General features: G+C 29.0%; 3 protein-coding genes across 12 annotated transcripts in view; 2 read left to right on the top strand and 1 right to left on the bottom strand.

Annotated features, from left to right (window-relative positions):
* The window catches only part of LOC103577686 (disco-interacting protein 2), a 37,217-nt gene extending 27,973 nt beyond the window's left edge, over positions 1 to 9,244 (bottom strand). For 5 of the 6 annotated variants that reach the window (XM_014440390.2, XM_053737871.1, XM_014440391.2 and 2 more), the window contains exon 1: positions 9,068 to 9,244. In XM_014440390.2, coding sequence (XP_014295876.1) covers positions 9,068 to 9,152 — 85 coding nt within the window. In that variant the 5' untranslated portion in view covers positions 9,153 to 9,244. The remainder of the gene's footprint in view (positions 1 to 9,067) is intronic. The other variant, XM_014440392.2, reaches the window with a different exon arrangement.
* A 1,480-nt stretch (positions 9,245 to 10,724) lies between these two features.
* LOC103577687 (putative ankyrin repeat protein RF_0381) lies at positions 10,725 to 14,405 on the top strand. The gene is made up of 2 exons (XM_014440334.2): positions 10,725 to 10,898; positions 13,083 to 14,405. Exon 2 carries the CDS (start codon positions 13,098 to 13,100, stop codon positions 14,250 to 14,252), a length of 1,155 nt encoding a protein of 384 aa, XP_014295820.1. The 5' UTR covers positions 10,725 to 10,898; positions 13,083 to 13,097; the 3' UTR covers positions 14,253 to 14,405.
* A 3,765-nt stretch (positions 14,406 to 18,170) lies between these two features.
* LOC103577688 (triple functional domain protein) overlaps positions 18,171 to 25,327 on the top strand; it is a 28,765-nt gene continuing 21,608 nt past the window's right edge. For 3 of the 5 annotated variants that reach the window (XM_008558451.2, XM_053738615.1, XM_053738614.1), the window contains exons 1-12: positions 18,171 to 18,362; positions 19,217 to 19,506; positions 19,606 to 19,719; positions 20,173 to 20,497; positions 20,578 to 21,236; positions 21,394 to 21,504; positions 21,833 to 21,928; positions 22,339 to 22,517; positions 22,660 to 22,807; positions 22,914 to 23,105; positions 23,183 to 24,649; positions 24,996 to 25,297. In XM_008558451.2, coding sequence (XP_008556673.1) covers positions 19,246 to 19,506; positions 19,606 to 19,719; positions 20,173 to 20,497; positions 20,578 to 21,236; positions 21,394 to 21,504; positions 21,833 to 21,928; positions 22,339 to 22,517; positions 22,660 to 22,807; positions 22,914 to 23,105; positions 23,183 to 24,649; positions 24,996 to 25,297 — 3,854 coding nt within the window. In that variant the 5' untranslated portion in view covers positions 18,171 to 18,362; positions 19,217 to 19,245. The remainder of the gene's footprint in view (positions 18,363 to 19,216; positions 19,507 to 19,605; positions 19,720 to 20,172; positions 20,498 to 20,577; positions 21,237 to 21,393; positions 21,505 to 21,832; positions 21,929 to 22,338; positions 22,518 to 22,659; positions 22,808 to 22,913; positions 23,106 to 23,182; positions 24,650 to 24,995; positions 25,298 to 25,327) is intronic. The other 2 variants (XM_053738613.1, XM_053738612.1) reach the window with 2 other exon arrangements.

Genomic DNA, 25,327 nt, shown 5'->3' with positions numbered 1-25,327 from the left:
TTTTTTTTGGTTCAGTTTATTTATTTAAAAAAAATTACTTAATTGTTTATTTATTTAATTATTAAAAATAAAATTAAATACTTATTCATATAATAAAAATTAAAATAATATTTTTATTCTATTGTTTTATTAATCAATAAACATGAAAACTAACCTAATAAAAAGTCTAACACATGTATTATTTAACATAAAAACTTGAACAAGTTTTTTTTCTAAATAACAAACTAACAAGTCTTGAAATTTTAAGTTAATTAATGTCCTCTTTTGATTCCATTGGATTAAATTGTAGTATTTATTTTTACTTTCAATCACTTTTTAATAAAATTAGAATTCAGGTTATAAATCTAAAGTGCCACAAATTTATCAGTTAATGACGACCCACAATCGTTAGCCGGTCAATTTAATGCGCATATGTATTCTAGAGAATTTTTCTTGCTAGTAATGCAGCTTTAGGTAAAGGTGAGTTCACCAGGTAACCTATTTTGAGCATTTTGATAATTTGGATTATAGAGTAGGAATATATTACGCTTATTTTCGTCGAATTTTGCGGTAGAAGGGATGGACAAATGCTTTAAGAAAGTTTAAACACTTCATTTGACCAATCAGAAGTGATGAGTGTTTAATGAAAAAGTTTATGAAGCCGAGGTTAGGCATTTAATGGCGTTTATTTTGAGCATGTATTATATTTACATCATTTACTCAAATCGGGAATTCAAGTAATGCAGTGTCTAAATCAACAAACATGCCGTACAAATTTTAAAGCAAAAAATTAAGTGTAAAAATAAAAGAAGTAAATGGAAAACGAAAAGCGTGTTAGTTGAAAGTTGTACCGAGCTTCGATACACTTCCTACTTTATTCTTTACGGTTTGTGAGTTGTACAATAACTGGGATCGATTCGCATCGGTATCAATCGCAATAGTAACAATAGTATAAAGAAATAATGAGTCTCAATAATAATGACAATAGTTATATCTTACTAGATTTTTTTCTCAATGAAGAACACTTGCGAACTGGATAAACCGGTTGTCTTGTTCCATTAGCTCGCTTTAATTGCGATTTTCGTCGCAATGGACGTCGTTTAGGTGGTTTTGATTTTTCAAATTTAATTGTACAATCACCTTGTTTGATTTCTCGGTCATTCTTATAAATATAACATTTATCATTTATCTGGATCTGTCGCTTATCAATAAGTTGTTTTTTTTGTTCTGTTTCACTCTCACTTGATGATAGACAATGATAGTAACTTCCATTGTATTTAACAGATTCTTGTTGCTCAATTTTAATTTGAACTTCAGATTCTTTAGCTAAAAAGCTCAAGAACTGTTTGCTTGCAAAGAAATTTGACGAGGAGACAATGAATCTAGATGATTGCCAGATAGGTCGCTGTGCCAATACTCCTCTTAATTCTTTAGAGAATATCTTGTCTTCATTAAAGTCACTGATCTTTGGTTTACTAGAACATTCGTAACCTCTAGATGACTTGGATGATGACGATGAGAGAAATGATGAAGTCATCATTGAAGAAAATGAACTGTGTATTGAATTTGACAGTTCTCGTTTTTCATTAAAATCACCAGAAAGCAAGAGCTGATGATCATCAAATTCATCAGATACATTGGATGACCAATCATCCATTTTTTTTTCTTCTAAAGTAGACGGACTTTCATTAACAGTAGAATATCTAATTTCTTGCCACACTCGGCGTGCCTTCCGACAACTTCTTTTTTCAGGAGTTACGAAATTCATTTGATCATTAGATTTTGATGTTTCACTACTTTTATTAACATTATTGATAATTATAGCATCATCATTTCTTCTAGGTATGTTTGAATTTCTATGAGTGGTTGATCGTTTGAAATAGGCTTCTTTACTAGTAGTAAGCGATGGTTTTGATGATTTTTTCCGGAAGAATCCATTTTTTTTACATTTTGATTCAGCTACCTTTGATATGGATAATGAAATTTCATCAGGGGATGAGCAATCTTTAGAAACTACTACACGACTCTTTTCTGGTGCAGACTCTGTGCGTGCAACTTGATGCTGACCAGATTGTTTTCGTTCTTTCAGCGCACTGTCTAACGAATGATGAATAACAGAAGTAGATGATGATAATCCGTGAGATGGGAAAGGAATTGGTACTGAATCTAACCATACACGACCAAGACTTACACTGATACTAGGTGGTCCTTCAGCGGTTGTCATAGACGACGAAAGATCGTGAGTCAATTGATTGTCTTCTAAAGACTCTGAGATATTTTCGATACATGTTGTTGAATCGACAGAGTTAATTTTTGAACATCTCATGAATACAGGAGAACTTTCAAGTCGAAGAATACCAAATTCTTTTGTTATAGAATCAGAATTTTCGCTTGGCTTTGATTTTCTTGGAGGCTTCGGAATCTTCCGTTTTGAAATGAGCTGTACAGGAATCTCTAATTCTTCTTTCCATTTTTCTTGATATCCATTTATGTCATTTAACCATTCATTATAACCTATTGTGCCTTCAGTCTTTTTAACCTTTGTTTCTTCAGTATTTTGATTACACTTTGACGTAACAATTTCTTTAATAAACTCTTGAGAATCATTTTGTTCAATTTCAATCGTATTATCACTTTTCGAAATATCATTATTGAATTTTTGTTGTTTATTTCGTCGTTTACCACGATCTAAATAACTTTTGCGTATTGAAATTCTTTTGAAGGATTCGCTACGTTTAAAGGATGGCTCATTACGATCCTTCTTACGGCTTACGAGCCTCCTCAAATTTTCAAATGAGATCGACCTCATCGGCTTCCAAATATTTAATTAATATTCAAAAAATAATTTATTAAAAATGTTTTTACATTTTATAATTTTCAAGTATAAATATTTGTGAATCTTGCATGATAGAAACTTTTACTCTCATGATACACTCACAGTTTACTTCTCTTTCTTCTACTATTTCTCGTCTGCTCAACTTGTACCGGTTCGAGGTCTTCCAGTCTTCGTCGTTACTACTTGGTGTTCATTTTTCCTCGTAGAGTAACGTCGAAGATGTAGTTAATGCGGGTGACCAGTAGTATGTTCGTGGACGGTAAACAAATTTATCGTAGGACTAATGTAATTACAATATTTGTTTAAATTTTATAAAATAAGGTTTTTAATTTTCATTAAATTTCGTTAAGCATTTAATTTTGTAATTTATCATTTTAATTATTAAAAAATAGGTGTTTAATTAAGTTTTAAACAAATATACAATTTATATAATATATGAATTAATTATTCAATTATTATACATATTAAATCAGTCTCACTGGAGCGTAAACAAAAATTGAATTCTTACGACACTGTTACGACGACTTGTGTGGAGGAGTAGAAAGATAAAAAAGAAAAGGAGAATCCACAGCACGTTCGTTGGTTCATGGACAAAACGACTTTCTCCCTTGCGCTCTCCCTCTCAAACGATCACAACGACGTTGATTCTCGCCCTTTCCTTCGCGGTCTTCTGGTATTCACGACCTTTCTCACACTATTTTCTCAATACTTCCTGATTATTTTATTTTCTCATTTATTTATTATACTTGAATTAAATTTAACATTCAATAAACATTTGACGTCATAAAGTTATTTATAAAAAAATATGAATACATAAACTGATGTCATTATTCATTAACAAAAATTTATCCAATTCCACATAGCGATCGAATACTAGAGAAAACCATAGTTGGTTTACCACAAAATCAAACATCCGTAATATCGATATCTCCTTGCGGCATTTAATAGCAATGGCGTAAGATTCAACCATATATTATATTATATATAGTATAATGCATATTGGCGATGCAATTTCACTTCAGTTTTTATTAGATACTTTTGTTATTAAAAAAAAAAAAGTTAACAAATAAAATGAAAAATCATTTATAGATAAACATGAATTTTCACTAAATTAGTATGATAATGAAACAACTATTAATGAAAAATGATAAATACTGTAGAATCAAAATGATAACAATGTTGCCGCGAGTAAAGGTACAACAGCACTGTTTACTTCACCAGCAAGCAAGAACATCAGAGCGATCGTTCTCCCTATACTACTCCTTCTTTTCTTCTCTTCTCGCTACATCGTGGACCCACCCTCAGGGGGCAGACAGTCCTTACTAATACCACATTCCACAACGCGAGGCAATTTATTTATGTTATAAACGAATATTCAAATAGTTTTCGTATAATTTTTCATTTTTATTTTTATTCATTATTGTTTTTAATGTCTAATCAGCTGATTTGCTGAAATGAAAAGTTATACAGGAGTACAACGTTTTTTCCACTGCAATAGCAATGTCAAGTATACGAAAGAATATAAAACTGAAAAATCAAAATTAACAGTGATGCAGTAGTAATTGTAGAGTAAAATGGATACAGAAGTACAATAAAATGTAAAACAAGTTTCAAGAAAGATACACAAGCGGTGTTGGCCACGTTGGCAAGATACTGGTGTTGCTCGTGCGCGACCGCGATCGAGCAACGCAACGAAACGACGGCAGCCTGTAGGAAGGTGACGGGTAAATAATAGTTACACAGGAGTAACATAAAGGTAAAGTAAGGACGCAAACGAAGAGCAAAGAGTTTAAGAGAAAGAACGAGTAATATAAGAGGAGTGGTGGCATGCGGTCCGTCTACTCTCGCCTGCGAGCAGCACTTCTCTCCCGATGTCTTCACTTATACCAACGTCTCACTCCCCCTTTATACGTTACATTTAACAATCTTGATACATACTTGTTCCTATGCAATCTATACATTGTGAATAGTAAATAGTCCTAAGTTCAATTAGTCATGTAATAAAAATTCGTATAATTGTTTATAGTGGAGATCCGTAAAAAAATATCATAAATTTTTTCATATTCCTATTTTAATAATATTTCAATAAAAATTTTTAAACTCAATTCATTTATGTACATGTATACTACTAACTTCTTAGAAGATATGAGCCTTATTGCTGATCCCACCAATATTATTAAATTTTATACGTGTTTGAGCTTTTTGTAAAATTTAGACTTCTAATTCCACAGAGCTCAAACTATTCATTTATTATAATAATCATTAAAAATCTTCAATAATATAGATAACTAGATGTAGAAAAAACTAGATAAAAAACAATAATTTTTCCGATTACTTTATTTTTTATGATATTTTATGAAGGATTTTAATAGTTCTAGCGGTTAAATCGGAAAAGTTTATTGAGGCTAAAATCTTAGTTTTCACAATTATACAATATACAATGATATAATTTTATTCTTTGCATAACTTAATACAGAAGTATTTATTCAATTTATCTCTAAATCATGTAAGATCTGAATTATAACAAACACTTATAAATGATGTGAAATTCACCCAAATCAGTGATTTCGTTTAAAAAATATCGTGAGACAAAATTGAAAAAAGAAAAATAATTTTTGTGAACGACATCTCGAATAAACGTACCACTGTTAATGGTTTTATTGTCAATTGAAGCGGTTAATCAAAAACTAAATTTTTAAGTTGATTTTTTAATTTAGCGGATCAGTAGTTAATGACTTACTTGAATCAAATATGAACAATTAAAAAAATTTTTGTTTTAATTAAATTCTATCTTATTTTGACTAGTTTGAGCATTAACTCACTATAAGGTCTCGACAAACTTTTCTGATTGCCTTAGAAACCATTTCAATTGTTTAATTCGTTTGGGAAATATCAGATACATACGAAAAAACTTTATTTACATTTTCGAAAATCGGACTGAAACCAATAACTTCCTTCTGTTAAAAATTTTTCTTTTTCTTAAAGAGTCTCAAAAAAATTAAGGGATTCAAAAATAATATGATCGTATATTTATTGGGTTTGTAAATATACTTAATATGTGGACTATAGGTACATTACATTGCCACGGCGGAAGCGATTTCCCTGCTATACTATCCATAATAAAAAAATTTATTTTAATCTAATCGATTATTATTAAAATAAAATGTTTCATAGGTCCAAAGGAACCGTAGGATCTAGCACTACGTGAGAACATAGACGTATTGGGTACGTGCAAATTTATCGTACATTTCTACTACCATGCTTTGGTAAAAGGTAATAATTAGCATTCTAATAGGACTTATTTACTGCTTTTTACCTAAGCATGACAGTATACAAGTACACCGATAATTATATTTACTCAAAATTTAAATATAAAACTATTAACATTTAAAAACTATTTTCCTCATATTTTGATACTAAAGACATCTTAAAAAATTAATTCGTTCGTAACATATTGTTTTCTTTTTGTACCCAGACATTTAAATACTTTATAATCAAAAAATTTTAGGGTGAATATACAGCTACGAATTATATAGTTGTATAATTATTGTAAAAATTTCACTTTTAAGTTTTGTTGATAATGATGCAAGTATACGCTTGTATTAATTTTTTGTTTAAAAATTTTTTATTCTATATTGGCCAGTTACTATAATTAGATAGTGATAGTTAGATATAAATATTACGGTGTATTAAATGCAATAACTATCATAACTTGACAATCAATTATTAAAATAAAAAAAGAAAATGATATGTATCATTTTATTCTAAAAATTATTATATGCGTTTTCTTAGGTCCTAATTTTTTTAACTGTTTGTTTATTTTTTGTATCATAAAAAACAGAACTATTTCATGTTAACATGTTGTTTCAAGTCTATATAGTGATATTAACTCTACTAGAGTAAAGATTTTATATACTATTTATTTAAATGTATGGAATGATTAAATAACTATACATTGAGAATAAGACGACTATAAATATGAATTATGTTTGTTTTCTAAAAATAATTGGATAGGTTAAAAAAAAAATACTTCAATTCAAATAAAAATTTTAATATTTGAAAAATTTTCATCTGTTTTTAGGAGAGTGTGGGGTCGCCCCGGTCACCTAAGAAATAAACCTTCAGAAGTTTTCGAATTATCCTTATCAGATCATAAAACGGACATTATCATTCTATGGAATCTAGCAAACCAAAGGCACATACTTAAAAATGAAAGTATAAAAGTAAATAGAAATATTTGATGAATTAAAAAAATTGTAAGTTTGACCAGGGCGACTCAACGTGTCGGGTCGTCCCAGTCATTCGGTAGGTCATATATAATTTATTTAGTTGTTCATTGATATTGTAACAAAAATTTTACGATGTTATAGAAAAAAATGCTCATGATGAATAAAAATATCTTTAGCTTAAATTTTAAAAAAGCTTACCTTAATTAATTAATTACTTATTAAATAAGGTATTGATTAATATTTTTACTAAACAAACACACGAATTGTCAGTCGAAAAAAAAGTGAATGAATTGACCGTTATGACCCCATAACTTTGACCGGTACGACACCAACTAAGTTTTGAGAAAATAAACTGAATTTAAAAAAAAAGGATTGATAATTATACTTATATAAAAATTAAAATGAATTAAGAGGTGTTTGTAGATTATTTACATACCAATTATTAACTCTTTTTTTCTTGTAAAATATATAAAAAAAACCTTACACTGAGAGAACAATTTATTTGTGCTAAATGAGATCTGTTTCAGGCAAATAAATCCTATGTTTGAATGGACCCAATTCGTATCTATTTGAGACAAATATAAGGTTCATTTGAATGAAATAGTGATTTGTTTATAGTTAATAAATCTTCATTTGAAATTTTTTTTCAATAAAAATTTGTTAACTATAAACGCATATATATTTGACTGGAATAAATGATTTTGTTCATTCAAATAAATCTAGTTATTTGGCTCAAATAAATTTTTCTCTCAGTGTATAAGAATGTCCTTCATTTTTAGATCAAATGTCGATCAATTTTATATTTATTAAATATTATTAATAAGTAATTCATTTTTAACGTTAGGGCTCATTGATTACTTTTAATTGAATGAGAGTATAAAATTTAATTAAATTTAAAATCTATTATATGATGGACTTTTCCGTCAAATTCGGGTGACCGGGACGACCTGCTGACCGGGATGACCCAATGCTCCCCTAATAGCGAAAGTTGAATAAAAAATTCTTAACTTTTTTTTTTCAATTGTTTATTTCTTCTTCTTGTGCATTACACCTGAACAATAGTCTTATATTTGCGTGGTAATATTACACGTGGATACATACCGTAACATAACGATATGATGGGCCAGGACGGGCCGCAACGTTAATTCTCACAGAGTAGTGTTAACATCGTAACCCTGACTGACTTGTGTCATTAAGTATAACTTGTTGAAAAATATAAAAGGCTTAATAACTTGTTAGTTTAATATTAAAGAAAAATAAATAAATGCATACATAAATAAAATATAAAAAAAAAAAAAATTTTGATTTCCATATGGACAGGAAATAAAATAAACGGGTAAAGTAAGATGAGCAAAAATTGTCATTTTTATGAAAGAAACCGGTTATGATCGTGTCTTATTCATGATGTTATTCGAACGCAAATGTAAATGAGTTTAATTGTCTGGATGAATATTTTCCGAATAACACTGAAAACTCGAGAGATGTGTCAACAGAGATGAAACTGAGTTAATAAACATGATGTTATTTAAGCATTGCTTATGTTTAAGTAGTATAATATATACTCAACTACATTATTTATTCTTAGCAATAAATATAAATTGATTGAATACCATTTAGAAATAAATCAAAAAAAGAAATACATTAACGATAATTATAATGTAATACTTTTAGTTAAAAATGTAATAATTTAAGAAAATAATAATTTTGATTTAATTTTAATTAAATTTAAACTAGGAGGTGCGGTCGAATGAACAAATTGTTTGTCGTCGTCGCGAGGCATTTATGTTTATCAATTGGTCACTTCATTTGTCCTACTAATTATAATTTCTTAAATAAAAATTCATTCTTGCTTTATGACATCCTAACCGTTTTAATAAACTCATTGGGACCGTACAAAAATAAAAGGAATAAAATTATCGATTATCAACGAGAGTGCCTCTACGTCTACAGAGATTCAAATAGGGTGAGTCAGAAGGGTTACCTTCTCAAGGGGAATTTAAATTATAATAAAAACTTAGTTTACCTTCAGAAAGTTCAAGTTCTAACTCGGCAAGCTTTTCCCGCACATCCTCAGGAAGTTTACCGATGTCGATGTTAAATTCGGCCATTGCTAGGCCATCCACAATTCGGGAAAATCACTAATTTTACAGCCAGACATTCCACTACCCGTCACCACTTTACGGCCATCTTGCTCTCGTCTGACACTGACTCGGTGGTACTTCGTCAAGTATATTGGCGGCGACACATGCTTACTGATACACGGTTACTCTCGTTTTAAAATAATAATAATATTTATCATAAAATATTTTTATAGTTTAAAAATCACTCATCCAACACTAAAATACTAAACAGATTACCATATTAACGTTTACTTTTTTGGATTTTTATTATACCTAATAAAAAAAAGTTACTTACGTACAGGATAATTGAACCAGTAAATAACAATTTTTAAGCTGGTGTCACTAATTGGATTAACTTAATTTAAGATATTTTAATTTTATAAATAAACTATCTAAATAATTTTGTGGATAATAAATTACGAAGAAATATTGAGTCTTTATTAAAATTACGGTTAACGATCACTGAAAATTTCGATAAATTTTATAGCAGCCTCGTTTAATATCAATCATGTTTTTACCCACATTTATAGTATCAATACTAAAGCGCTTCTTCAAGCCTGAGTAAGCATTAGTTTGTAATTTCATTGTCAAGGTTTTTATTTAACAATAATTTTATAAATTAATATAAAAGAATATTTTTTAATTAATTAAAAAATGTGTTGAGAGATGAATTTTAAAAAAAGAATTTCATATTTAATTTCATGAGAAAATATTATCGAAGCTAGCATTTCATTTATTTTAAAGATTGAAAAAAGTCATCTTCTACAAATAATCGATCAATTAATAAGCAATTAATCTTACATATGCCTATTAAGTTAGTCGAAAAAATATTTAGCAACGAAAGATATTACATAGAAATATAAATAACTTTAATTTAACACTGTTAATAATTTGCTTTTTATTTTGCAATTAAAGTTAACTTAAATTCATGATAAAGTTAGCAAATGACTATGTTGTCTGTTTGAGAAATTCTAACAAATTCAAATTAGGCGGGATTTGGCACAGCGACATCTAAAAAGAAATTACAAACTACACCTGCTTTACCTCTTTCGGTTGTAAAAACTTTATCCTAAAGACTACTTTGTACAAATCGTATGAAAAGTAAAAAATTGTTGGATTTCAGACTTCTATATGATAATGATAGTTTGAAAAAACTAAATATATTTTAATAATATATTGACAAGAAGTTATGATAAGAATTTCAGAGTTGGATGCAGTATTATTAAGTCATATGACTAGGTGCGAGACACAACAATAATGCCAACTGATAAAGATACCGTACAACTATGTGGTGAAGGAAAGGGCTCCTTGAAGTTGGCCCCTTTCAAATTTTTTTTGACACTTTTTTGGAATTTGATTATTATAAATCGTTTGTCCGTCGTTTGTCCTTGAATTTCGTCATTAATGATTGTTTGTCCTAAATTTGTTTAATTACAAAAAATTAAATAAAAAGTTACTATTAGTTAGCCCAGTGCTGCCAGATCGTAGGATATTTTTACCCCTTCTCGTGGTGAAATAGCATGGAGTGTAATGCCAGGAGGGGGTAAAAATATCCCACGATCTGGCCGCACTGAAGTAGCCTTGTGTCAACAGTTTCGGCGCAAATCACTACTATTATAAACACAAACACCATAAAAATTTTACTCGTTTTATTATAGCCTGAAAAAAGGAAAACCAAAAAATTTGAAGCTGGTTCTCTTTTCTCGCTGCACCAATTGCTCACGATAATAATAAGTAAGACATTATCTGTTTTAATTTGGGAAAAAATATAACAATTTATATTTATTATTAAATATGATTAAGAAAAATAATAAATGAATCATGTTCCTCAAAATTTTTTGACAGTAATTTTTTATTGCCAAATAAAAAATGCAAACAAAAACCAAGAAAAATCAAATTAATAATTAATTTTGCACAGTACTCATTGAAACTAATTTTTCTATTATTCAAAATCTAACTTTGTTTAATTGTAATTAAAGTATCTTTAAATACGATAGAGAAATCTGTCAAATTCTCACGTATGGTGTATGAATCACTTTATCAAAATTATTAGTATTTAAAATTATAAATAAATAGAGTAAATAATTAAAAAAATAATATTTATAAAAAATGCACTTATTAATTTCAAAATTTTTCTCAAATGGGCGTTTTTTAGAAATTTTATTTTACTAATTATTTACTCTATTTATTAATAATTTTAAATTTGTCTGATGACTGCTACAATCACACTCATTTTAAAACAAGTACCCCGGATTGAAGAAAATGATTTACTCAATGATGAATGTATATCTATATATTTTATATAGTATTAAAATTGAGTTGTTTTGAATGATTTTTTAAAATCAGGGACTTAAGGTTCCACTCCTTGCTGAATCTTTTCTATTTTACAGTTATATGGAGTCAATTTGTCTATTATAAGCATTGCAATTATTATACATTATTTTGTTGCCTCTATTATGTATATTCTTCATTAATTTCCAAACCGCACAAATTGCCACTAAAAAAAATGTCTTAATTGTTTTTTTATAATTAACTATAATACTACAATATAAAAACATGTATGTAGGGTGACCCAAAAAAAACAGATATTTTTTTTTAACGTCCTATGGGCTCAAAAGTTACTTTATATTGTAAAAAAAATTCTCACTAATTTTCAGCCAGATTTCTTTAAAATTGAGCTATCACAAAGAGGGGTCCCGTTTCCGTTTAAAATACACGTGAAAATTTTTCATTTTAGTTTTTCGTTGTTAAGACTAAGAGAAAAATTTTTTTTTAAATTCTGCCTAGTATTATTTCATAGGAAATTAAATTCTCTACAAAAAAGTGCTAATGCATTATGTACGTCAAACAAACTGGGAAAAAGTTACAGGACTTCGAAAATCGACAAAGATTTAGTATTCTCAGTGTTATAAATAATTTTTTATTGTTGTTCATTTTTATTCTATCAAAATAATTTTTTTTTTCAAATTTTGGCAAGCGTATTCTTGGACAAAATTTAATTCCCTACAAAAAGTATCTGATATCATATATGCGTCAAATGAATGAGAAAAAAATTACAGGGCTTTAAATGTCAACGAAAAATGAAGTACACTTTTCGTTGACATTTTTTTTTAAACTTCAATTTCCTTGACATTTAATAAAGCCCTGTATCTTTGATCTCATTTATTTGACGTATATATGATATCAGATACTTTTAGTAGGAAATTAAATATCCTACAAGAACATGATTGTCAAAATTTGAAAAAACAATTTTTTGATAGAATAAAAATAGAAAATAATAAAAAAAATTGAACACTAAGGAAACTAAATTTTTGTTGATCTTTGAAGCCCCGTAACTTTTTCCTAGTTCGTTTGACGTACATAATGCATCAGAACTTTTTCGTAGAGAATTTAATTTCCTACGAAATTAAACTAGGCAGAATTGAAAAAAAAAAAAAAATTCATGATTTTAAAAACGAAAAAGTAAAATGAAAAATTTTCGCGTGTATTTTAAATGGGAAAGAGGACCCCCCTTTGTGATAGCTCAATTTTAAAGATATCTGACTGAAATTGGCTAAGGATTTTTTTTATATTATAAAGTAACTTTTAAGCCCATTAGAGGTTAAGAACGGTTATCAGATAATTTTGTCCAAGCTTTTCTATGCAATAAAAGCTCTAAACATAAAATAAAGACATAGACCCAATGCTTTACTCTATGAACTAGCAAAGTGCACTTCAATTTTTTGATAACTTCCATTTGTTTACGAGAAAAGCTTGGACAAAGTTCCCATTTACTGTACAAGTGCAACAAAGATAGTACCGTTTATCCAGTTGAGTGCGAATAGAGAAACAAATGAAAACGCGTCTTAAGACGAGAAAAGAAAAACATTTGTTTTTTTTTTTTTGGGACACGCTAATGTATATATATATTTATTTCAGTAATTTAATGAAAAGATGGATAAACTCACTCTAGATTTGAATAAAATTGACCATATGATGGTTGAAGATCTTTTAAGAAAAGGAGTAGATATTAATTATTGTGGAGTATATAATAACTTATGTTATTCATTATTAATGGCTGCAGTTGAGGAAAATAATGATAAATTAGTTGAATTTATCTTAAGTAAAGGAGCTGATCCGAATAAATTAATTCAATGCCATTCTAAATTTGCTATGACTGCTCTTCATGCTGCTATTTTTACGGAAAACATAAAAATAAAAATCATCCATCATCTCCTTGATTATGGTGCAAACATAGATTTATCAGCTATTGATGGAGAAAAAGAACATGAAGAATTTTCTTCACCTTTGCAGTATGCCGTACATACGGAAAATGAAGTAATAGTAAAATTGCTTTTGAGTAAGGGTGCAAACGTCAATTTTAAAACAAAAAATGATAATACAGCACTTCACATAGCTTGTATGTATGAAAATTCAAACATTGTAGATTACTTGTTGAAATATGGAGCTAATGTAAATGCTGTTTCTGATAATAAATTAACAAAAGGTCAAACGGCTATATATAATGCTATTTCTTGGAATCAAACAGAAGCAGTTAAGCTGCTATTAAATAATGATGCAGATATTAATATTCAAGATGCAAATGGCAAATCCCCTTTGAAACTATTAAACGAAAATACTAATGATGAAATCCATGTAATCATGAAACAACATGTAGTTAAATTAGTAATTGCTAATATTCATGTAAATGCATATAATTTACAAGAGATAGTAAATGATAATTCTTTAAATAACTTCAGAAATATTTGTAAAAATGAAATAGAAAAAATGAAAACAGAAAAAATTAGTGGAACTAATGTACTGTTTTATAACATTTTCATTAAAAATATTCATCAATTAGCACTGTATGCGAAAAATAAAAAAATTAGATCCGAACTTTCCGATCCAATGAAACTCAGCTTTCTTTTTCCCCAATATGCTTTTATATTAGTTAATCGTTTCAAAAAAGGATTACATAGAAAAAAATTATTAGAAAGAGTTGAAAATTTTATTTTAGATATTTTCATAGATAAATTTCCAAATACATTCATCAGACAAATATTTTTTTATTTGAGTAATGACGATTTAGAAATACTTGGCACAATCTAACTACTATAAATTATAATTTAAAGAAAGTATTTTACTATAATATCTATGTTTAGAAAAGTAATTATGTATTATATTTTTTGTTTATAATGTCCTTTTTGTAAAAATTTAAAATCTGAAAAGTGTTTTTGTTTGAAATAAGTTTATAATAAAATATTGAAATAAATGTTCACATGATTTAAAGCACATTACATCTCTTCTATAATTATAATTAATTTGTATTCAATATTTTGTTAGATTAAATAAAAAATTTTTACTTCAAGAATAAAGTATTTATTTTGAATATTTCATGTTAAATCATTTTTTTATCATAAAAAGAAATTATGTTATAATTTGTAGATGAGAGTACCCTGATTAAGAAAAATGATTTGGAATAATTTCAAACAATTTGAAATGATTAATAACAATTCGAATTGACTAATATATAGATATACACTTAACATGAAGCAAATCATTTTTCTTAATCAGGATAAAGAATCATTTTTGGACACTTGTGGATACTTAATTATTTATTTTGATTTCCGGAGTCATTGAAATACCTTTATTTTAAAATAAATGTAATATATGTAAGTTTAAATACAATAGGAAAGCTCTGTAATGTATAAGTTATTTTATTATCACTGATTAAAAACTCCGATCAAATCCGATTGAAAGTTAATCATAATGGTGGTAATGATATATACATTTATATGCAACTAAATAAGTTCGAAGTTCAATAAGAAAAAAATTTGAAGTTATACCCTGATAATTACTTTTTCTTTTGTGTACAAAATAATTACTTACTTTAAAAGAATAAAAAAAAACATCAATCGTTTTCAAAGTTTAAATAAAATATTTAGCTTTCAAAAATTATAAAAAAAAAAACGAATAACTTAGTGCTTGAGTTTATGTATTAATATATACAAAAATTTGATACAAAATTTTTTTTTATTGACATTTCTATATTTACATATCTTTTTATTATGAATCTATTATATTATTGAAAAGTTGTTTTACAAATTAAAAAATATAATGACGGTTTTTATAATTATTTTCATTTTTTGTTGTAGATTTTTTTTTTTATTCTTATCAACTTATTTTTTTTTTATATTTCGTATACTCTTATTATTATTTTGTATACTCTTTCAAATCTTTCTACTTTTTACAATTGAAAAACCAAAATTTATTGACACATTTCTTTTTTCAGAATTTTCTAAATATCGACATTTCTATAGAGACTATACACAGAAGACCGAACTTTAGCTAAATATATACGTATTATAATGCATTCAGATAATCACACTAATTCTCGAAGGAAGAATAGATTTTTATCTTTAATTCTCTCTTATATTTAGATTTTTGATACTTGCACCTCATTACTCTTTAGAAAGATTAGTCAAATTCAATTTTTACACCAATTCAAATTTACTCAAAACCGATCAAATTCAAATGTCAACATCGAGACGAATCTCAGGTCCGAAAGACCTCTCAGACTAGAGACGGGCGATATACATCGATGTTTTTTTTGGAAAACATCGATTTTTTTGGTCGATTTTTTTTAAAGTCAAAACATCAATGTTCGAGGTAATATAATGAACCATCGACATCGAAATAAATTTCTACTAGAAATTTAAATAGCGCGCTACGCACGACCCTTAATTTCAACCAATAAGGAATTGTGTCCAATTCTTTGGCAAATTTCGACTATTGACTAACTTCAAGTTTCAATGTATTTTTATTTAAAGGATTTTAAAAGTTTTCGATTATTGAAAACCTATAAATTACCCAGTACAGTAGAGTCTCTATAACTTTTTCGTTTTGTAACTTTAACTTCCCTTAATTTTTCCTCCGACAGCAGGGGAAGTGTTCTCTCACTATCACTCAACTGCGTACATGCGCAAAGGTAAAGAGCGGTTCTGCGTATAGGCGTTGCGAATAAACTGAGTATTTTAACCCTAAATTTGTGTACGTAAATAAACATTTAAGTTTAATAAGCTTTAATATTGTGAAAATCAATAAAAAAAAAACTTATTACGTGATGGAAAATGAGTTTCACTGGAAAAATTGATTTTCTATTTAAGAAGTTTAACAACAATAAAATTGACATATTAATTTTGGAAAAAACCTAACCTTTAAAATTTAAAAACTCGTGGATCGTTTTGACTGACTTACTATTTTTAAGCCACATCTTCTAGTAAAAAGAAGGGGTAGTTCTACAATTTTAATTCCTGGAATTTTGGATTCGTCTCAGTCAAAGTTAGAGAGACTCCACTGTAGCAGTACATGATGAAAAAAATCCTGGGCGTCTGCTGGGTTCGAACACGGCTCCTCTCGGCTGATAATCCTGAACGTTGATCAGTGGTCCACATCACGAGAGTTAAAATCTTGTGCTTAATTGATGTATTTAGAGTGAAATGCCGGTAAAGACAGAGTTCATAAGTTTCCGCGATGGATTTTTACAAAATTTAAAAAAACTCCATGAACATATATGAAATTTTATAAAAACAATATTTGTCGGCCTCTATGATAATTATAAAAAATTTTATTAAGTTTCTTCAAATTTTTTAATTTTCTGTTGTGATCTGAAATTTAAAAAATCTTACATAAAATTTTGCGAAACATTCAATAATTTTACAAAATTGTATGAAATTCAATCGATTGAAAAATTGCAATACTACACTTTACAATCTTAATATCAAAAGAGTTCAAACTGCCGTTACATTTTCTTTTTCATCCTCAATGATATTTTTTATGCTCACGCTAATGTTTTAATCTAAAACTTCTGAAATCTACAATCGAGTTTATCGATTACTTTGGCCCCAAAAATGTTCGACATTTAGTTGTTATTTTTACACATTTTCGGAAATTCATTCTATGATTGTTTTATTTTAATAAATAAATGATAAAAACACTATGACTCAAAAATTACATCAGCATTGCGCAAAATACTGACTTGCCACTGATGGAAAGATGATTTAAGAGTGACATCCATATTACGTATAACCGTGACTTTGCTACTGACATAAATGTATGATTTTTAAATTCCGTCATTATGATATACAACAATGACTATTACTACATAACAATGTGATGTAGATTTTATGTCAAGCGTACGTAATGCATAAATCATAACTGTGACGTCAGACAAGAGTCAAGCTTACATCAATAATATGATGTCAAGTTTGTACATCATATAAAAGTCATGTAGAACGTCACATTGACATCAAATTTACATAAGATGCCGTGACATTTCTATGAACTACGTCATGTATTCACTGGGATAATATTTATGAATTATTTCAAATATTTTTATGAATATAAATATTTCGAATGGCTGAAAATGATATAATTATTTTACATGAACCGCGTAAGTACCTAGACAAAGTATATGATAATATTGAATGTAATAAAAAATTTGTTCTTAATAGTAAATTATTGATTGATAAATAAATTATTTAACTTTCCTAATAATATATTTTTATGATTAGTAATTCTTAATACATTATAATTAGTAATAATTTAAAATTATTTCTTTTTTCTTATGTCAAATTTAGTGGTAATTATAACTTTTTCGAGTTTTCGCGCGCATTTTCTACTACATCAATGTCTACAATTAATGTTCCGATGTTTTTGTCAGAACATCGATGGTTCGATGGTGAAAAATTTTGAAAATCGATAGTCCGATGTCGATTTTTTTTTGTTGACATCGTCCATCTCTATCTCACACTTTATGTGTGAAAAATTCTTTCGGCCTCCACTGGGATTCGAACTTATAAAAATAATCGCGTTGATTAACAGGTAGTGGCATCTATAAGCGACTAGCGACATCACAGTAATTTCAAATAGTTCTAAAACCTACTCGGATGGTATTACTGAATATACTACGGTAATTTTAATAGGACTTAACTCTCTCACAGTCTTCTCTCTGGCAATCGTTTTATAGTTGGCAGTGGGAGTTGAAAACTCGGAGAAGATGGCAGAAGATGATATACTCCTCGCGTTGCTCGCATGACTTTACGCCGCCAATGGAACAATATGAACCGTGACGTTATTTATTCTGCACATCTGAGTGTTTTACATCATCACTCCAAAGAATACCGATGTATTAGTACTTTAAGAATCAGATTTACGCAGGTAAAAATAACATTCTTTACTCCCACGCAAATAATTTTTTTTTTAACAGAAGGGGAAAAGGGTGATTTTGACAATATAGTGCAACACTAACGCCTGTTTATCATAATCTTACTTGTGAAATTGTCATCTAATTTTTTAAGACTGTTACATTATTGTGTGTATTGTTTCAAAAATGTAAGCATCAAGAATATTTGTATACTTTTTTTTTCTTTTGTGTGTGTTTTTTACATCTATAAAAAACGAGGGTTGCAGGCGCGTGCACACGCTCTGTTTTCTTCATGGTCAGAGATTGATTTGCGGCTATTTAAGTTGTATACGTCCGATAAAAATGTTTTTTTTTTTTTTTTTTTGTTATTCTGAGGCTTCATATTTTTTGATAACATTATGTTATTAAGTTTATGTTGAAAAAAATGAAAAAAATCGATTTTATGTTTTTTTTTTTTTTTTTTTTTTTTTTTTTTTTTTTTTTTTTTCTTTTAAATATTATATATATAACGTATTTCATTAATTTATAAGAATCAGTATGTTCATATTAAATGTTTGAATAATTTTAATGCTTCATAATTAAAGAAAGAAAAAAAAAACATATAAGTGATTTCAATGATACTACGTATTATTACGTTTTCTTGATAGATTTGTTCGTACATTTAATTAAACTCAATAACACTACTAAAAACCCCTGACCGCAGTAATCTTTATTAAAAATATAGTTTCTGATTTGCATTATTTGTATTTATTGCCATATTATTAATAGTTGTTTTTTTATTAAGCTGTTAGTTTTTTTTTATATTTAGAATTAAAAAAAAATTAAAGTATTTGAAATTGTTTTATCTAAGTTATTTTTGTTTTTAAAGAAAATTCATTAGAAAAAAAAGCTTTAACAATGGACGGAACGCGTGCAGCAGAAGTTTTACCTTTGCTAGAAGAGCGGTTGGCAATATTACCAGGTGGACGTGATCGTCGTGGTGGTCCTGTTTTATTATTTCCTACAACATCAAGAAGAGAACGTGCTAAGCCAGAAGATTATCGTCGCCTGCTTCAGTATCTTCTAGCCATTCCTAATGATGAAGCTCGAGGACTTCGTTTTACTGTGATTGTTGACATGCGAGGAGCCACGTGGGACTCCGTAAAACCGATTTTAAAGGTATTCATATAATTACCTCAAAAAAAAGAAAAGGGAGAGCGAGAGAGAATATTAAAGTAAATTAATACAAAATTTTTAATACTTCTTTTTTTTTTGTAGGTTCTACATGAGCATTTTCATCGTTCTGTTCATGTTGCATTTATCATAAAACCAGACAATTTTTGGCAAAAGCAACGTACTTCGTTGGCAAAACAGAAAAAGTACAACTTTGAGGTAAATGGAACAATCAATAGTAATGTTCAGTTGAATAGAGATTTAGTGTATAGTGATAGCACCAGGATTGTTGGCAAGACTCTCTGTCCTACTTCGGACACGATATTGTCGCAGTAGCGTTTATTGAATGCATCCAACCAGCAAAATTCGAGGCTGCACATTGTGTTGCACTGATGCCAAGACCAAATATTCCACAATGCACACGTGTTATAGAGTGTGCATTCAGTCACGAGGAGATTATTGTGACAAAAACTTGACCTTCTAAATAATCGATTTCTATAACAACTACCGCGATTATTAAATTTTTTTTATTTTTTCATTTTCTTTTAAAAAAACACTGTTTATTTTTTTATTTTTTTTTTTTTCTATATAAAAATAATTAAAGCAGAAATAACAACAAGAATATAGTGTACGCCTGAACTGTCATGTTATTTATCTATTTATCGTTTTCAGATAAACACGATAAGCTTGGAAGCACTGACAAAAGTAATTGATCCATCTCAATTAACCGCAGACTTGGATGGATCCCTGCAATATGATCATGCTCAATGGATAGACACACGTTTAGCAGTTGAAGATTTTACTTGGCAAGCTGCTGATTTACTTGATCGTTTGGATGATCTTCAAGAGGATCTTAGTCGTAACGATTTTGCTGATGACGTAGGTGGTGCTAAACACGGTATTGATCTTCATAATGAGATGAGAAAGAAGATAATGAAAGTGCCGGTTGAAGAGGTTGAAGTTGTAGGCCAACGATTGCTACAACGTTTTAATCATGGTACGTTGGTATAAACTTTCTGGTGTGTCCAATAATAAGATATATTTTAATGGATTATTTAATATTTTTAATCAAATAAGGTATAAGTGGAACTTCAAGTGAAGGAGGTAGTATTGAGGGAGGTGCATCAGGTGGCGCAGATCCTGATGGTCGTGCATTAGCTGCTTTAGTCATTCAACATTTAGATTCTGTTCACGCAGCACAACAGCATCTTCTTCAACTTTGGCATATCAAGAAAACAAAATTAGATCAGTGTTTTCAGCTTCGACTTTTTGAACAGGATTGTGAAAAAATGTTTGACTGGATTTGTCACAATAGAGAAGTTTTTCTTGCCAATTATGTTGAGATTGGACGATCTTACCAGCTAGCAAAAAATCTTCAAGAAGAGCATAAACATTTTACAATGAGTTCTATGAATGTTTATGTTAATATTAACAAAATATTAACAATGGCAGGAAGACTTTTAGAAACCCAGCACTATGCCGCTGGTCATGTGAGGGCTGTAGCTAGCCGTTTAGATCGTGCTTGGAAAGAATTTGCTGCTGGACTTGATGAACGTACTGCTGTTCTTAGTCTTAGTGTGGTTTTTCATCACAAGGCCGAACAGTACGTTGACAGCGTGACAGGATGGAGTCAAGCATGCGAGTCGACAAATCTACCCAACGAAATTGCAGTCCTTGAATCTCATATACGACAACATCAAACACTGTATGAAGCCATGTGTCAAGCATACACTGAGGTATTTTATTTTATTTTTTTTTTATTCTTAAATATTTTTATCCAAGTAGAGTTAATAATAAATTTTACAAAAATAATAGGAAATAAAGTCTAGATTTGGTTTTCCTGACAAGTTTAACTCTCTTTATTCATCCTAATAAAATAGAAATATTTAACAGGTTTACAATGCGTATCAGGCCCTTTTGAGTGGTCTGGGTGCTATGCTACAAGTTTGTCACAGCTCAAGTTCCACTGGAGTCATCAGCAATGAGATTTTTCACAGCGATTATGTACGCTATACTTAGTATTTTATTTATTTTTACAGCCAATGACAATACCAAATGATTGCTTGGTGACTGGGCGAAGAATAACATTCATTGTTATTATTTCATTCTTTTCAGGGATATTACTAATTTAAACAATGGTGACGTAATTACATAATGTAATATAGTGACATTCTTTTTTTCTTAATTTAATTATATTAATAATCATAATAATAAACAAAAATAATATATTTAATAGTGGTTGTAAAAATTATTGCTAAGGTGAAGGTAGCTAAATCATCGAATAGATTTTAACATTCTCTTAAAATTGGCTTTGGCTTGTAATATTGTTTAGGTACACAGTACCAGTAAGAAGCTTCTTTATCAACTGGATCATCTTGTTCAAGTCTGTAATCAGCCTCAAGGGATTGACCACTCCAACAGAAAACATGTATGTTTATGACTTGCTCTCTTAGTGTATTCATGTGTGTTATTTATTTTCTTATTTTATTTCTTTCGCTTTGTCAATGCACTTTTACTTTTATTCACAAACTATATATTTATTTCTCTAAATTTTTTTATCATTACTTTAATTTAATGTATTGCACATATGAACTGCATGACTAAACTAAATATAGCATGATGCATAAAAAAAATCAATAGTTCAATGATTTGACATTAAATTAAATTTAATAATTAACTATGTATATATCAAATAAAAATATTTTTATAAAAATAAATAATAATTATTAAAATTAAAATTATTAATTATCATTGAACTATTGCAAGTTATAGCTTTTATACTTTAAATAAATTACAATGTGGTATAATAAATAAATTATATTAATTAAATTTGATTAGAGCCAAGATGGTCATGGAATGGACAATCGTGGTGGAATGAGTGGGAACCCAGCTGCGGATTACAGTGAGGGTGCATCACATGTGCTTGCGGTTATTCATCAAATTTTAGGTCATCATAGAGCTTTAGAAGCTCGATGGCATGCTCGTAAAGTCAAATTACATCAGCGGCTTGCTTTAAGGTATCATTCAGTTATTTCATTTGTATATAATAATATTTAATGATTATTGAAAAATAATATATATATATATATATATATATATATATATTTTTTTTTTTTTTTTTTTTTTTTTTTTTTTTTTTCATTTATTAATTTTATGTAGATTATTTCAAGAAGATGTAAAACAAGTATTAGATTGGTTAACAAATCATGGTGAAGTTTTTATTAGAAAAAATACTGGAGTAGGAAGGAATTTACAAAAAGCTAGAGTATATCAAAAAAGTCATGAACACTTTGAAAATGTTGCTCAGGTGAATACAAAAAAATCTACCTTTTTTTTTTTTTTTAATATTATTAATGCTCTCTGTTTTTATTATAAAAATTTTAATTTTAAAATGTATTGATTCTTTTATTCAGAATACTTATACTAATGCAACAAAATTACTTACTGCTGCTGAAGAACTTGCTCATACTGGGGAATGTGCAGCTGATGAAATATATGCCGTAGCTCAAGAGTTAGAACGGCACGTAAGTAGTTTTGCAACAAGAGTAGAACAAAGACGTCGTCGATTAGATTTAGCTGTTGTATTTTATACTCACGAAAAAGAGGTTAGTATAAAAAATTTAACCCTCGTTATTCTTTAAAAAAATAATCATTAATTTTGTTATTTTTAACTTAACTTTAGTTAAGCGGATGGGTAGATGAATTACGTCAAGAATTACAACAAGATGAAGTTGCAGAAAATTTAGAAACAGCAGAGAGACTTTTGGATCAGTGCGCACAACACCGAGCATCTTGTCTTGAAGCTTGTACTTCAACAATAGCTCAGGGTGAAGCTCTTTTGCAAGAACTTCGAGACTCAACTGAAGTTTCAGATACAACAGGGTCAGTAAGTGCAGTAGAAGCAGCTCTCGACCGACTCGCATTACTCCGCCAAGAGTTAGAAGAGCTTTGGGCCACTCGGAAACTACGATTAGAACTTTGTTTACGTTTGCGCGTCTTTGAGAGAGATGCACTAGAGGCAAGTGGACAACTTGAGATGTGGGCTCAAGAGCTTCGGGGATCACCCAGGGAAGGTTCACCTGAACAATTACTTCGTGTTCACAATGATGGAGTAGCTCATATGCAAAATACAGCATTTCAAGTTTTACAGCAGGGTCAAGAACTGGCTCAAGTTTTAGATCAAGCTGGAGTGTGTATAATGGCTGATGGTCAACATACTGCAACTGCTCGAGTTCAAGTTCTTTTAGAATTTTTAAACGAACGAGAAATGGATGCTGAAGACTTGGCAGAAATTAGGAGAGTACGGTTGGAGCAAGCCGCTCAGTTAGTCCAACTTCAAAGTGATGCTCAGCATGTCGCAAATTGGATAAGAAATGGTGAAGCTATGCTTTTGGCATCACTCAGAGTTCCGGAAAATTTATCAGATGCAGAACAATTACGCTTAGAACATGAACAGTTTCAAGTAGCTATTGAAAAAACACATACATCGGCAGTTCAAGTTAAACATAGAGCAGATGCATTAGTTGGTGCTAATCATTATGATCCAAAAAGTATTCGCGAAGTTGCTGAAGATGTAACAAAACGATGGCAACAGCTTGTTACTTGTGCTGAAGAACGACATAAACTTGTAACTGCGAGCATTAATTTTTATAAAACAGCTGAACAAGTAAGATCTGTATTAGATAGTTTGGAACGTGAATATCGTCGTGATGAAGATTGGTGTTTTGGTGGAGAAAAAGGTAGTCAAGTACCAACGCTTGTTGGAAAACATCAAGAACAAAAAGAAGCTTTTCTTAAAGCTTGTACACTTGTGCGACGAACAGCGGAAACATTTTTAAAGTATACAAATAGAAGTTTGCAATTTTATAGTTATAAAACTACCAGTGGTGGTTCTGAAAATAAAGTCAAAAATATTCTTGAAGAATTATTAAGTAAAGAAAATAAAGTATTAGAACATTGGACACAACGTAAGAAACGTCTAGATCATTGTCATCAGTATGTTCTTTTTGAACGTAGTGCTAAACAAGCTTTAGAATGGATTCGCGAAACCGGTGAATTATACTTAGCTACACATACAAATGTTGGAAAAAATCGTCTAGAAAATGAACAGCTTCTTCATGAACATAATGAATTTAAAGGTGCAGCAAAAGTAAGTATTATTGTTGTTATTATTATTATTATTATTATCTGCTATTTTAATTATTTATTTAAAAATTGTTTCATTTGTTAAAATTTATTACATCACAATTTAAAGTATTCTAAAGTCAGCATCTGACATCAGATATTGGGGTAATTTTTTAATAGTACAACGCTGCCAAGTATTACGAAATGTATTAAAAATCATAACCGATTGATTGTGTAGTTTACTCAGTGAATTTTTAAATAAAATATTTAAAAAAAAATATAGATAAATAAATAGTATTAATATCACTTTATGATTTAATAATATTTAATTTTTATATCATAAAGTAATTGATTTATTAACATGCTTATAGGAAACAAGAGAACGAGTGAAATTATTAATACAACTGGCAGATAATTTAGTAGAAAAAGGTCACGCTCACGCAACAGCAATAAAACAATCTGTTGCTGAAGTTGATCAACGTTATAAGGATTTTAGTATGCGCATGGATTGTTACAAAACACAAATTGAAGATGATTTAGGGATACAATCTGATGATGGCCACAAAGATTTATCAATAGATCGTAACTCAGATCCATTGCTTGAAGAAAAAATAAAAGGAAAAGATTTAAAAGAATTAAATGAAGAAAAACGACGTTCTGCTAGACGAAAAGAGTAAGTTATTACAACTTATTTATTGATATT

This window comes from Microplitis demolitor, chromosome 4 (genome assembly GCF_026212275.2).
Source record: "Microplitis demolitor isolate Queensland-Clemson2020A chromosome 4, iyMicDemo2.1a, whole genome shotgun sequence".
Classification (NCBI taxonomy): Eukaryota; Metazoa; Arthropoda; class Insecta; order Hymenoptera; family Braconidae; genus Microplitis; species Microplitis demolitor.
The sequence above is the reverse complement of the archived record's forward strand: the minus strand, read 5'-3'. Positions and strand labels throughout refer to the sequence as shown.

Coding starts and splice junctions, on each gene's coding strand:
- LOC103577687 (XM_014440334.2), top strand. CDS start 13,098: ATGGATAAACTCACTCTAGATTTGAATAAAATTGACCATATGATGGTT.